At 43.2% G+C, this 14,571-nt stretch overlaps 1 protein-coding gene across 4 annotated transcripts in view; it reads right to left on the bottom strand.

Annotated features, from left to right (window-relative positions):
* VCAN (versican) overlaps window positions 1–12,925 on the bottom strand; it is a 120,488-nt gene extending 107,563 nt beyond the window's left edge. For all 4 annotated transcript variants that reach the window (XM_061424332.1, XM_061424335.1, XM_061424333.1 and 1 more), the window contains exons 1-2: window positions 12,836–12,925; window positions 671–746 (exon numbers count right to left, since the gene is read on the bottom strand). In XM_061424332.1, the coding sequence (XP_061280316.1) occupies window positions 671–740 (70 nt within the window). In that variant the 5' untranslated portion in view covers window positions 741–746; window positions 12,836–12,925. The remainder of the gene's footprint in view (window positions 1–670; window positions 747–12,835) is intronic.
* Between the last annotated feature and the right edge of the window lie 1,646 nt (window positions 12,926–14,571).

Here is a 14,571-nt window from a genome sequence, read left to right as displayed (position 1 = left end):
TGAAGCAGGCAGTGAGTGTGAGAAAGAAGCAGAAGCTGAGTCTAGAGAGACCCTTGATGGGAGCAGGTCACTGATACTCAGCACAGATTCTTTCTTCATGGACCAAGAGTCTACAAATTTGGAATCACAAAACTCTCATTAGGCGGACATATAATTTAAAGCTAAGAAAACAGTGCATGTTTACTTATCCAGTTACAAAGGAGAAAGAGAGAGAGAGAAGAAAAGAGAAAAAGAAAGAAATGGAGGTAGGGGTAAAAACTTGTCTATCAGTTATCTTGTCTATCTATATCTTATTGATTTCTTTCAAATTGTATCCCTCTGAAAGCTCAATAGTCTTTTTTTCAATGTAGAAAAGCCTTTGAGTGGTGTCAAAAAGAGTGGAACCTTAAAATATGCCCAGCCACTCAAATGAGCCTTTTTGCGCAGTCTGAAAGTAATCTGGTAAGTTACTGAAAGCCCACTTTCTTCTTTAGCATCCTGTTCATTATTTTGTTATAACTGATTTATTTAAAACCACTGTTTTCAGCCTAATGATATTTTAGCTAAAAGTCTTCAGCAACGAATAAATAAAAAATTCATCCTTTATTTTAATGATTCCATAATCACATTCCATGCCCCAATACTTTAATTTTTATTTCAATTAGTCCTAAAAAATGATTACCACACTCACCTTTCTGTAGTGCATGGGCTGCTATTAAGGTGGAGCACATCCATAAGATGCTCTTTATATTTATCAGCATCTTGTCCTAGAAATGAAGACAAACACAAAGGAAATCATAAGCACTCAGGCTTGTGGGAGGCCATACGTCACATGCTTTTTGTGCCTTGTATGTAACAAGAGTACAAGAAGCTGCTCCTCTTGGGTTGTAAACACAGGAGGAGACTTGCAATACGAGAAGTTGTCCCAACACTTTAATTATTAGTTTGACTCTCACCCAATGTGGTCGTTACCAAAATAATTCCAGAACCCAAACTGGGGACATATAACAATGTGGATGTGTGGGGCAACCGCAGTGGGGTAGGCTGTTGGAAGAACAATATAGACCACAGCCTAAGTAACGAGCGGCTAGCGACTGGAACAAGGAGGGAAGGGCGACCACAAAACCTATTTAGAAACAGGAAGCTGATCATAGATGGAGCAAGAGAAGATGGGGAAGCAGTTGGGAGACATGTGGAAAGAAAGGGATTTGCACCAAATGTGAAGTGTGTGGAAACCCATTGCTGATTCATGCACATGGTACCAGGACAGAGAATAAGGATCTCAGCAGGCTTTTAAAGCACAGACTCAATTTAGTTTCTAGGAGGCTGATCAAACAAAATAAATGTATTATAAGGAGCTGTTAATTACAGAAAAGGCCAATGCTTGCCATGAGTTTTAAAGTAATTCCAACGGTCTGAAGGGTAAAGAATGAAAGAAAACACCCTGTACTGAGAGTCAATAAACCCTGCCCTGGCTTTGCCATTAATTTATTGTGTGAATTTGGGGAAGACATTTAACAAATCTGGGTCTCAGAATGATCCCTTCCAGCTCACATTTCCCTGCTGTTATAACTATGAGGAGGATAAGCATCATTGTTGAGGACCATCTAGAAATCAAAGAGCTAAGCTCAAAACAACCACAGAAGACTATTTGATCTCAACAGCTGTTTCCTCCCCAGTTACATTTAGAACTGCTCTATAACAGCCATCATTGGTTGGCTACCCAGTAGCCAATGTTCTCTCTTTTCTAACAAAACTTTGATTCCATTTTAATATCCACCCTCCTTCACATGGCCATACTTTGATGGAACCTGGGTCAAACCCCAGCCCAAATGGACGATCCTGTTTATTCCAAGCCAATTCAGTTCAGTTCAGTTCAGTTCAGTCACTCAGTTGTGTTCAACTCATTGCGACCCCATGAGCTGCAGCACGCCAGGCCTCCCTGTCCATCACCAACTCCCAGAGTCCACCTAAACCCATGTCCACTGAGTCAGTGATGCCATCCAACCATCTCATCCTCTGTCTCCCCTTCTCCTCCTGCCCTTAATCTTTCCCAGCATCAGGGTCTTTTCAAATGAGTCAGCTCTTCGCATCAGGTGGCCAAAGTATTGGAGTTTCAGCTTCAACATCAGTCCTTCAAATGAACACCCAGGACTGATCTCCTTTAGGATGGACTGGTTGGATCTCCTTGCAGTCCAGGGGACTCTCAAGAGTCTTTTCCAACACCACAGTTCAAAAGCATCAATTCTTTGGTGCTCAGCTTTCTTTATAGTCCAACTCTCACATCCATACTTGACCACTGGTAAAACCATAGCCTTGACTAGACAGACCTTTGTTGGCAAAGTAATGTCTCTGCTTTTTCATATGCTGTTAGGTTGGTCATAACTTTCCTTCCAAGCCAATCACACAGGTCCTAGTTTGTGAAACTGTTGTATCCATGTTGCAGCCATGAATATATAAGATACCCTCTGGGATGAAGCTGAGAAACAATCAGGAGAGGCAGGGCTGAAGTGCTCAGGCATTAGAGCAACAGCTAGCCATACCCTTGAACTTTCTTTTATTAGATAATAAATTCCTTTGTTATTTAAACCCAATAAAGTCAGGGCTTTTTGGTAGCCAATGTCACTGAAAGGCATCTTAACTGACACATATTTGAGTTGGTGCCCTATAACTTTCTCAGAAATTATCTAAATTCTGTACTATTTAGAAAACCTAGATTAAAATCTTGTAAGAATCCAAGTCCAATTTGGGCTCAAATTCAATTTAATAATTTACATCAGCTATTCCTCTTCCCTTGATATTCTTCTCCATTTAATTGCTTTATTTTATATAGCTTGAAATAAGTGTTAGAATCTTTCTAAAAGAAAATTATAAAATTCTAGATATTTCCTGAAGACCAATTTTTATCTAACACATTATATATCTCATATTTTCCATCAATGAACCATCTGACAAGTCACAATGAAAAGTATATAGCTGATAATCCTAAATTAACCTTGATAATTAAGCTTATTATTTACCATATAATCACTGAGATATGCTAATAAATGTTGTTACACGCAAACTGGGAATTAGGTTGCTACTTCTCTGGATTTTTTTACAAGATACCACAGCAAGCAGGAAGTGTACACCTATATCTCATTACCATACCAATATTTCAGGAAAAAAAATAAGATGTCAATTTCACATACCCTAAAGCTTCCAACAAAATGAAGCTTTAGATTGTATCATACAACACTATGAAGACAATGTACTCCATGAGTACTGAATCCAAATAAGAAACTTTTCTTCAATTGTGCTTACAAACAATAATTTATTATTCTCCTTCAAGAGAAATTTTTTCTCAAATTGTTTTTCTTTTTTTCAGAAAACATTTATAAGCTTAATGTTAAAAGTCTGGGCTCCATTGTCAAAGAGCCCTGAATTTGAGTTCTGAATTTTCTGCTTATACTCTGAGGTTTGGGGTAAGTTACTGAACAGTATAATGAGAATTGATAAAACAATGCATATAAAATATAGCTTGGTGATACACAGTATATTCAGTACTCAGTATTTATTATTAAAATTCCTAATTCAAGCTTTCTACCAGTGAGAACTTCCTGGTCTCATATCACTAGTAGTAAAAAGAATATTTAAAGCTCTTGGATTTGAAAATTATAACCTGGGTTATTACTATAACTTTGTACACCTTCATGCTCACAGTAAATTGTCCTATAATTTATCATTATGTCCTTTGAATCATTACTTAGAAATATGTTTTATCTCCTATGTAGAACAGTAGCTTTCTGAAAAGCAGAGTCAGTGTCATATTCAACTTACTAATTCCCACAATATTTCCACAGTGCCAGCTTCAGAGTAGTTGCTTTGAGGGAGGTTTGCCGACCAAATGCATGACCAACACCCCCTCATTTTCTATTCAGAAATACACTCTGAAGAGAAGCATCAACAATCTCTTTAAACATGGGTGAGTGGGCTAATTAACACATGAAATACAATTAACATTGGCCATGACTCAATAATATCTGATGTTTGCGATATCTGGAGTGTCAACATCTTGTAACAAAACCAGTGGAGAAGATGCAATCCTGACCAAGAATGGGTCTTCTGCATCACAATTTTCCACCCAAAGCAGATACTTAAAAGTCTAACTCTTTTATAAGGATACTCCATCCTTATAAAAGTGGCTTTTTTTTTTTTTTTAGGGAGAGGAGGAAGTAGTTCTTCATCTATTTAACAAGTATACTCATCACTTGCCCAAGTAAGACTGCCAGTAAGGCAAGGTTAGGGAAGGAAGTTGGTGCATTAAAAGAGCAAGGGAGAGATCAGTCATATTTTAAATACATTTGCATAAATTAAGTTGCCAACATTTAAAAATTGGAGTGTTCACACTAAGCCCCCGATCTCGGACTTCTTTTGGAAAATCAGACCTAACAATTAGAGGTCCATATTCTAGCTGGCCAATCATTAGCACTAAGCAAGCAGCAGGCCCTGGCCTTGGCTCTGTGAGCTCAAGGTTATCAATGCCCCAGTTGGCCTCTCGTCCATTTCTACTCCATGCCTATTCCCTGTAGTCACCAGAGTTTGCAACTCAAATTCCCAAACTTCTGATCTCAGAACTATGTTTTCACTGCCTCTTCCTTACAGGCCATGGACATCATTCCATTTCTCTAATTTTCATAAGTCTGTGTTCATGGTCATGGTTGTTTAAGCACACCATTTGCCTTCTTTGATTTTACAAAATGAGACACTTTCTGAAGGTTCTTTGTTTTTAGCACCACTCCAACCCCCATTTTCATTCTTCTGCTCTTCTGTGTGGGTCTTGTAAGCATTATCTGTTAGTGATAACAAGTCTGACTGCATAGAAAGACCTGGGAGATATGAGAGCCGGTGCCTATATTTAGTCTTCTATTCCAGTGAAGTCAATGAGAAGAGGAAAAAGTCATTGAACAATCAAGTCACAGCTGACTGAGGCTGTTTAATTGCCTAGGAGACATGAGAGACAAGGTCAACAGGATTCCTATCCATGAGAAACGTCTGCAAAGGGGATAAGGGTCATGCCAGGGGTAGGCTGCCTCAGCGAAAGAGAGAGCCAAGGTTTTAGTAAACAGATATTTAGTATTCTCCCTTGATCTTGGGGAAGCTCCACTGAGCAAAGGGTGACTTAAGGATGCAGACCCAGTGGTTTGTCTTCCAGTTCTCGAATTAGTTACCCTAGACAACCAATTGTTCAGAATACCTCAGCCACAAAGTGGATGCAAAGAGCATTGTCTCTCATGTTGCCATGTGGTGCTTACACAAAGGAGGATCACTGTAATGCAGAGAAAGATATCATGGTTTAAGCATACAGTGTCATGAATTTGCTTCCCACGAATAAATAGCACCATGTGAAATTACCACAAACATAGGTATGGATTCCTGCACCTGGACTTGGCTAAGTTTTTTCATGTCACTGCTCCTTAGTATTGCTGTGTTCACTGCCTGTGCCCTCCTTGATGTAAAACACACTGCACTTTCCATTCCCTTTCTCATGTTCTATTTTCATCATAGCACATCTCACCACTGTATATGTGTATTTGGGAACTGCCCTTCTCTGCCTGCCACAATATAAGCTCCAGGAAGGCAGTCTTTGATGTTCTGTTCATTGTTGTATCCACAATGCCCAGGACACCCAGTAATATTGGTCGAATGAATGAATATGCCCATTTTGTATGTAATTATGTGCATGCATGCATGCGTGCTCAGTCACTTCAATCATGTCCAACTCTTTGCAACCCTGTGGACTGTAGCCTGCCAGGCTCCTCTGTTCATGGGATTCTCCAGGCAAGAATACTGGAGTGGGTTGCCATGGCCTTCTCCAGGGGATTTTCCCAAGTCAGGGATCGAACCCATATTTGCTGCAGCTCTTGCATTGCAGGGGGATTCTTTACCCACTGAGCCACCTGGGAAGCCAATTATGTGCACATTATACACTATTTGGCACATTACTTTCTTAGTTAAAATACCGTTTATCTCTGAGAATGTTCTGAATCAGCTAATACAGTTTGTCTGTTACTTTTAACAGCTGCATAATTTTCTCCTACATGAACGTATCATCTTTTATCATACAGTTCCTGTGATGAGCCTTTAAGGTGTCTCCAGATTTTTGCAATGAGAAACAATGCTGCAAAAGGGTGTTCTTGTCCATTTGTCTTGAGTGACATTCCTACCAATATCTACATGACAATACCTAGAAGTGGAATTGCTGGGTCAAAATGTATATGCATTAAAAAAAATTATAGCTATTACCAAATCACTTTCTAAAGAGGATGAACCTATTTACATATATAAGAGATCCAGTTTCCCCACAACTTGACCAACACAAACTTTTATTAAACTTTATCTTTACAGCTGATTGATGAAAATGGCACAGAATAAACTGCTGTTTCAATTATTATGTCTTTAATTATGAATGAGACTAAGCAATTTTTCATATGATTTTAAAACATTTATTGTTCCCTTTCTGCCAGCAGTCTACACACAAAACATATGCCAATTTTTCTTTTTGATGGGCTGTGGTATATGCTTTTGTAAAAGTTCCTGGCATATCAAAATAGTTGTTAGGTCTTTGTTTCTCTTACGTTGCTGACATTTTCTAGATGTGTTATGTGTTTTGTGTAAATAATTTAATTGTTATTTAGTCAGATTTATCAATCTTTTCTAGTATAGCTTTTGGGTTACACCTTTTCCTTATCAAGGGTTTCTTTTCTCCTAGCTTATTATTTTAAACATTTTATAATTTCCTCTAGTTATTTTTTTAAAAGGTTATTTTTTCACTCCCTACATTTCATATGAGATCCATCTTAATTTTATTCTGGGATAAATGAGGTAAAGATTGATTTGTATTTTGAGTGGGCCAATCAGTTGTGCCCAAGTCATTTACTGAATAATTTTTCATTTCCACTGAATTTCCATGTTTATTTGAGTCTGTTTATGGACTCTGTCTTCTAGTCAATGAAACTAGACAATTCTTTTTTTTTTTAATTGAAGTATACTTTCTTTACAATGTTGTGTCAGTTTCAGCTGCCCAGCAAAGTGATTCAGTTATATATATATACATTATATATATACATATATACGCAGTTATATATATAATCTTTTATTAGATTCTTTTCCATGATAGGTTATTACAAGATATTGAATATCTTATAGTTGCCTGTGCTATACAGTAGGTCTTTGTTGTTCATTTATTTTATATATTGTCCTGTTAACCCAAACTCCTAATTTATCCCTTCCCCTGTTTCCACCTTGGTAAACCTAAATTTGTTTTTTTATGTCTGTGAGCCTCTTTCTGTTTTATAAATAAGTTCATTTGTATTGGTTTTTTTAGATTCCACATACAAGTGTGAAACTAGACAATTCTGAGAACAGTATGTCCCTCTCTAACTCATTTTACAGGTTTAGTAGGAAATACATGATTTGGGTAATGCTGTTAATATTAGGATTATAGAATTAGATCAAGACGAGCCCCAGGGATATATATCTTAACACTATTTATTTGTGGAGTTATTTATGAGAGCCCTTTTATAGGTACTTACCCTTTTGTTGTTTATAAATGTATATCCATTTCATAGATTTTGACACCAAACGCCCAAAAGTTGTGTCTTAACTTGGTTTTCTCAACTAGGAATTGCAACTCAAGCTTTCTGATTCTAAGCCTAGTGCTCATTCTACTATTACCACATGTAATAAATACCAACTCAGTAATTTAATAATAAAAAGATAACATATATTTTATATGTTTACATAGTTTATTATAAACTATGCAATCATAAATTTATAGATGTAACCACCTCTTAAAATTCTTAGAAGAATGAAGTAGGATGTATATAGATACAGAAAAAAGATAAATTTAAATGTAGTTCCCTAATTTACACCCTTTTAAAGATGATCAATCTAGCCAGCAGAGTTTCAGGGAAGCAAACTCATCACATAAAGATGCTTTGCACTGACCACTGAAATGGAACTACTCTTGGCACATTCAGTAATAGGAACACAGCTGTCAAAAAACCCTGGAGAACATATATGTAATATGTAATTATGCACATATATGTAATTAACCACATATAGGCTACCAGAGGAAACTGGCAAACATTCACTAACAAGCGGAGCTTGGTCAAGACATTTATCTCTACTTCTCCTTGTTCTGATTCCAAATCAGAGTACAGACCTTGTATTTTCTGGTAAAGTACACATCTATCCAATAGTCAACATGTTTTCTCATCCCAGAGCCAGTCACCCCCAATAGTGAGTGTATGTGACTCCTAACTGGTTTCTCTAGGTGGGTGGTGGAATAATAGCCTACTGCAGTCATTCATTGCTTTCCTCAAAAGAACCACGTGTCTGGAAAAGTTCTGTTCAGTCATAGGGAAATATCCCATTTTAAATACAGTATTTAGTGATGTTTGTCCATGAATAAAGTTAACAAAAATATTTAAACCCCACCAGGTATGGAAAGTTTAGTTATATGGCTACTGGGTGACAGTGTTGGTTGATCTTTGTGCTCTGATGTTCAATTACTGACCAATCATTAACCACAAAGTACTTAACCATAATAATGTGAGGAAAGAAAGAACAATGAGTATATCTGTAACATTAATCATATTCAGCCTTAAATGAACTTTTTAGGTCTTTTCCAAACAACTTACAAGGGTGCATGCAGATATAGGTATCCTAGGATATCAAAGGTATTTCCTTCCAGTTTGTAGGACAGAGAAAAAGAAGAAACCGAAACCTATGTCTGTAAACATATATAAATCCAGGGGGATTCTTTTAAAACCTTAAATTTGAATTACAGTTAAAATTCTTTTTACACTTTAAAAGTAGGAAATACAATTTAGGGCTAACTTTAAATTTATTTTACTTACCAAGAAAAACAAAATAAAACTTTGAATTCTTACATAAATCTTTAGCAATTGTCTTGACTCTCATCCCTTTTCCCAGAACCCACAAGATTAAGGATCGTGGACTTCCTGCTGGAGGAAGTAATTGCTCAACTACTTTGGAATCCATGGAAGCCTTTGCCGTATTAGCTGGGACACAATCATAAAATCTTCTTTTTTTTTTTTTTTTTTAAAACATAGCACCAGAACCAGAAGTTCAGTCTGAGACCTTCTGCTTGGTATGTTCTCACGTTCCAAGTTACATATTCCCCCAACTGGAACAAATTTCATCTCAAACACTAGTTGCTTCCATTGATGCCTTCCTATTTTTATGTTAATCTCACAACATCCTATTTTAAGTCTTTAAAGGAATATTTTCACTGTAGGTTTGGCAAAATTGCCAAGCATGTTTAAAAGAATTTAGGTCACAGCTTTTAGAAGGAGTCAAAACTGAACGGCAAGTGTATCAGTTAGATGTCAGAAGACGGACTAGATCTGCCTGCAATGCAGGAGACCCAGGTTCAATCCCTGGAGATGGAAATGGTTACCCACTCCAGTATCCTTGCCTGGAGAATTCCACGGACAGAGGAGCCTGGTGCACTACAGTCCACGGGGGTCGCAAATGGTCGGACACAACTGAGTGACTAACACACTAGATCATTAAAACTCTGTTCTTCCAAGATAAAGCGAAGAAGTAGGCGAGTCTAAAATGCAGCTCTAAGTGGCAGCGTCTACTCTGCGCCACATTCCGCAGTCTTTCGCTCAGTCATTTCATAAATATGAGCTGAGCTCCAACCATGGGCCGGGCGGGAGCGAAAAGCTCCTGCTGCAAAGGGATCAGGGTTACACCCACAGCCCCTAAGGTTTGCGCTCATGGAATCTATCAGTCCTGTCAATGGCAATTGCTTGTGGTGCTAGACGAACTCTTCATGACATCCGGAACGTGAATATCTTGTAACTGACTAAAAACGATCTTTAAAAAGTCAATATATAGATCATAAACTCATCTCAAATTTGCTTGGTGTAAATCTTTACTTCTTTCCTGTCGCCAGGCAAAATCTACTCCATCCCACTCCCAAGAAGCAAGAGGGGGGAAAAAAAAATCAAGGGGTCCTATTTAATAAAAGTGTTTAGCGCCCTCTGGATAGAAGTCAGATCTGCTCCAGCAGTCTCCACTAGCCCTTTTACAAGGGATGCGCGGCCGCCGGGCTCTCCCCGCCCCGCTCCGATCCCGCGGAAGGACCAAAGCCACGCCCCCACCGGCCTCTGGGCGGTGACCCAGGAGGCGCCCAGCCAGCCGCGGCTCTGTAGGACTGCCGGTCCAGCAGTGCTGCTGTCTCCGAGCCCAAGAAGTCACACCCGTCTCGGGCCGGGAGCTGAAGCCCCAGCCCACGTGGCGGCGGCTGGTGAACCCCGGCGCTGCGGGAAGCGCTCCATGCGGTTCCTTTACGCGGGGACAGGGGAGTGGAAAGAAACCCCCAGCGCCCCCTCTCTAAGCCTAGTTCCTCCGCCTCTCCCCCCTACCCCCGCTAACCCCAGCACGCTGCTTCAGTAGGATTTGTTACCGCTCTGGGGATTAAAACAATGGCTTAAAATGAGACGTGAAATTCAGTCCAAACCTTGAAACGAACCCAGCCGGTCCGCTCCTGGCTATTTGCGTGTATGTGCCCCATCCTTTCTTCTTCCCTTTCTCCCCACTGCTCCTGTCCTTCCCTTCTCTGTATTTTCCACCCGGAGCCCTCCTCCCAAATTTCCGTCCTCGACGAGTGTTGTGAAATTGAGAAAGTTTAAATGGAGGCAATAGTCTGGGCGGGGCCCTAGCATCGATTTCGAGTGGTCATGGGCCTTAGTAAAATCTCCCAAAGATCTGTATGATCTTTCTTAAAGGGACGCCCAAGATAGAGTACCAAGCCCTCTGAAACCTGGCCACGTGTGTTAGTCTATCAAACTGCAGGCTTGACCCGGGAGCGCCGCGCACACCCCAGCGGACTCAAGAGAAGGCGCTTCAGCCCTTGGCAAAGACGTCTCCTTCCTGGGCCTGCCAACGCTTAGGTTTACTTCGCAGATTCCGAAGTAGAAAAGTAAACGGGAAGCTATGGCCCTCCATCGTTTAATGCAGGGCTGTGAAAGAGGCTCGTTTGGTTTTGGGGCGGGGGGAGGGGGGAGGGTGAGCTCGTTTTTCTCCACCTGTACTGGATTTCTCCATCAGGGGGCGCCCAAACCCGTCACAAAACTCCCTATTCCTAGACATCTGGGTTCTGCAAGCTCGAAGCTCTCCAACTGGGGGCCGATCCGAAGGAGCGCACCGCCTCCCTCGCTCCTCCCTTCTTGCCTGCCTCCGCGGACAGAGGAGGCAGGGATTTCACACTAGCCATTCATTTGTCAGCGGTGGGGGAGGGGACGCAGGAGCGAAAGAGACGGAGCGGAGGCTGGGAGAGGGGAAGGGAAACAGAGAAGATGGAGACAGAAAGGTAGAGACAAAGATGAGAAAGCGGACAGAGATAGCCAGACTGTCTTTCCGCCTGTGGGTGTGCGCACGGCGGGACAGCTCTCCAGGCGCCGTGTAGATGTTTCCTCCCTCCCGTAGCATCTCCCGGGAACTTGCAGGACTTCTTAGGGCGCAGCTGGATCCCAGAGCACATAGTTTAAGCGATGACACTAGTTTTCTACCTCGCTCTCCGCTGCCTGACACAGGGATCGCTCCACGCCCAGTGACACAGTGAGCCTAGACAACCCTGATGCCCCCCAGCCCGCACGCACCAGGGATACTGCCCGGCGGCGCCCACGCCTCCGCAGGGCGGTGGGGCGCTCCAGCCCAGGGCGTCCCCCGGAGCTGCCGACACTCGCTCTCTGTCGCCGCAAGACTCGCCAGTAAAGTTGCTCAACTAGGGCCGCGAGCGGGGAGAGGGGTGGGGAAATGGAAGGAAAAGGAGGGCTGCAGTAGTCCGGGCGAAGAGGGCTGATCCTAGAGGCCCCAGATTCGGGTCCCCACGCCACCTTTGTCTGAAAAGCGCCCTGAGCGCTGGCTTGCTGGTTGAGACGGGAGCAAAAGCCTCTACCTCGCTTCTCAGAATGAGCTAAAATTCTTGCACATCTCTACTGGTTCGGAGCAAGCTTTTCCCGCCCTGGCGCCGAGCAGACCTCCGCGGCGCTCCAAACACCCCACCCCCATCCCCTGCTCCCTCCTGGCCGGCTCCGGAGCACGGCGCGCTGGACAAAAGAACCCAGGGGCACCGGAGAGAGCCGTGACAGCCCTCAAGTCGCCAAAGAGACGCGGACCGGGAACCCTGCACCTCCCCCAGACCGGACCGCCTCCCAGACAGCCCGCGGGATGAGGGGGTCACGTCCGCTCAGAACCCGGATCGCCTTGTCAGGAGCTGCCCGAGAGCGGCTTTCCAGGAACGCGGGCATTGACCACACACCAGGGGCCGGGAACCAGGTGGCCTGCACCAAGGCGGCTTCGGGGATTTGCTTGTGGGCAAGTCTCGGGAGTCCCCATTCAAACTTTTGCCTCGAGCAGGTTAACGACAACAAAAAGATCAAGGTGCCAGGGTCCCTCCGTCCTCTCCAGCTCCAGACCCCTCGACGTTTCTAGGGGGGGGTCTCCGCATTTCCTTTCCTCCCTTCCCCCAATTCCATTAGTCGGTCTACCCCCACCCCACCCCGGGCTTCTTTTGTCTGGATCTTTTTCAGCACCAGGGTCCCTCCGTAGTCCTCTCTCCAAACATCCTTTTGAAAGTTACCTGCATTTTTTACAGTGCCTATATTTTCTTAACTTCTCAAAGATAGTTCTTTTTGCCTTAATTAAAGCCTTCTACCAATCACAATGTACTTTTTTTCTAAACTCGATTTTTTTTTCCTATAAGTTTTTCTTGTTCTTTTCTTTCTTTCTTTCTTTTTTTTTTTTTTTTAAGGGGAAACAAAAGAAACGTGATTACCTTGAAAGGCGGCTTATTGCAGTTTGGGGGGAAAATTCACCTCAGCGCTGCGCGATTGGGCTCGGCGTTGCCGGGGCGGGTCACATAGGAAGCGCGGTGTCCTGGGGAAGCGTGCGGGATGGTGCTGGAGGATGCGGGGCTGGCCGCAGATCCGCGTCCCCACGCCTGTCCGCAGCACCTAAGAAGGTTCGCGGCTGTTGCGCCCTCCCGACTGGAGTTCCTCCTCAGAAAGGCTCGGGGCAGCTCGCCTGCAAGTTCAAATGCGGGTTGTGACACCCATCATCATTATATCACTGTACCGTCAGCGCCGAGGAGGAGACTCGGCAAGGAGGAGGAGGAGGAGGAGGAGGAGGAGGGTTCATTCACAGGCTCCTCAAGCGCTCCGCAGCTTCAGCCACTCCTCAAAGCCCAGGCTGGGAAGGCAGGCAGAGGGGCGGAAAGGCAGCTCCCCGCGCTTGCGGTAGGGACCGCCTGCCTCCCTCCCCAGGCACTCCCACCTCTCGGCGTTTCTTCCTGACAAGCAAGTACCAATCGGCTTGGGGACAGCCGCGCTCCCCATTCAGCGGCTCACTAAGGAACATCGCGCGGTGCGCGAGGAAACCGCTGCCCTCCCACCCTTCCCCACCCCCTCTTCCCCGCCCCCCGCGCTGCCAGTGCTGGCTTAGGGGAAAGGAGCCCCCAGGCTCTTGTGGGGGCAGGCCCGCAGGAGACCATTGAGTACCGTCGGTTCTTCTGGGGAGCAAACGAAACTCTGTAAAAATTAGCCCAGAACTTGGTTACAGCGTGTTTACGCGGCCACCGAGCCTGCCTGTCCCATCTGAGGCAAGTGTCAGGGTCCTGGCTTCTGCCAACCTGAAAGAGACACTGAGACAAGGGGACCCTTCTGAGACCTAGAGGGGAAGTATAAGAATCCCCCCACTGCCTTTCCCTGGAGCTACCCAATGGGGAGCCCAGGGTCATTGAGCAATCTACAAAGACCCTGCTAATAACGGGGCTGGACAGGAAATTCCCCGAGGCAAATCCCTTGTCAGACTCAAACAGATCCTCTTCCCCTGCCACAAACCTCCAGAAGGCTATATTCCGCTTTCTTCTTTCTTTCTTTCCCTCAGTCTTTCCAAGTGTCCCTCGTGGCAGAATATTTAATAATTTCTCTGAGCAGCCGAGGTTCCTTGGATGTATCAATCACCTCCCCTGTGGTCAGGAAATGGGACCATAATCTTTCCTGAGTTTATGTGATTTTTATTCTCAGCCAGGTCCACTGGACTATGTAAACAATATCAACACATGGAAAAAGTCCCCTGCCTCCTGCTACAAAAGCCTTCCAAGAGGACCTGACATCAAGGGTCAACCAGTTGACACAAAGGATTTCTGCCCTTTAGAAAAGAGAGATTTTGTATTTCCCTTTCCTTTGAAGTCAAATATGAGTTTATACAATGAGAACAAAATAAATCCGAGGTGCATATCAGTTTAACACGGAGGATACCAGAGTGGATAGCACACTTTTCTTTCTACACAAAAATAGAAGTATTCCAAATATGGAAAATGAGATAATTCTTCTCACTGAAGTCCCTATTAAAATTGTATCAAACTCAACATCTCACATGATTAAAGGAGAAAGTCCATTTTCACACTGAATTTCTTTGAGTAAGTTGACTTAAGTTCATACTTTAAAACTTGTAGCAGCCTAGACTCTTGTAATATTTCTTTTGCAATTTGTATGTGGTCTCCAGGATCAT

Source organism: Bos javanicus, chromosome 7 (genome assembly GCF_032452875.1).
Source record: "Bos javanicus breed banteng chromosome 7, ARS-OSU_banteng_1.0, whole genome shotgun sequence".
NCBI classification, from domain to species: domain Eukaryota; kingdom Metazoa; phylum Chordata; class Mammalia; order Artiodactyla; family Bovidae; genus Bos; species Bos javanicus.
The sequence above is the reverse complement of the archived record's forward strand: the minus strand, read 5'-3'. Positions and strand labels throughout refer to the sequence as shown.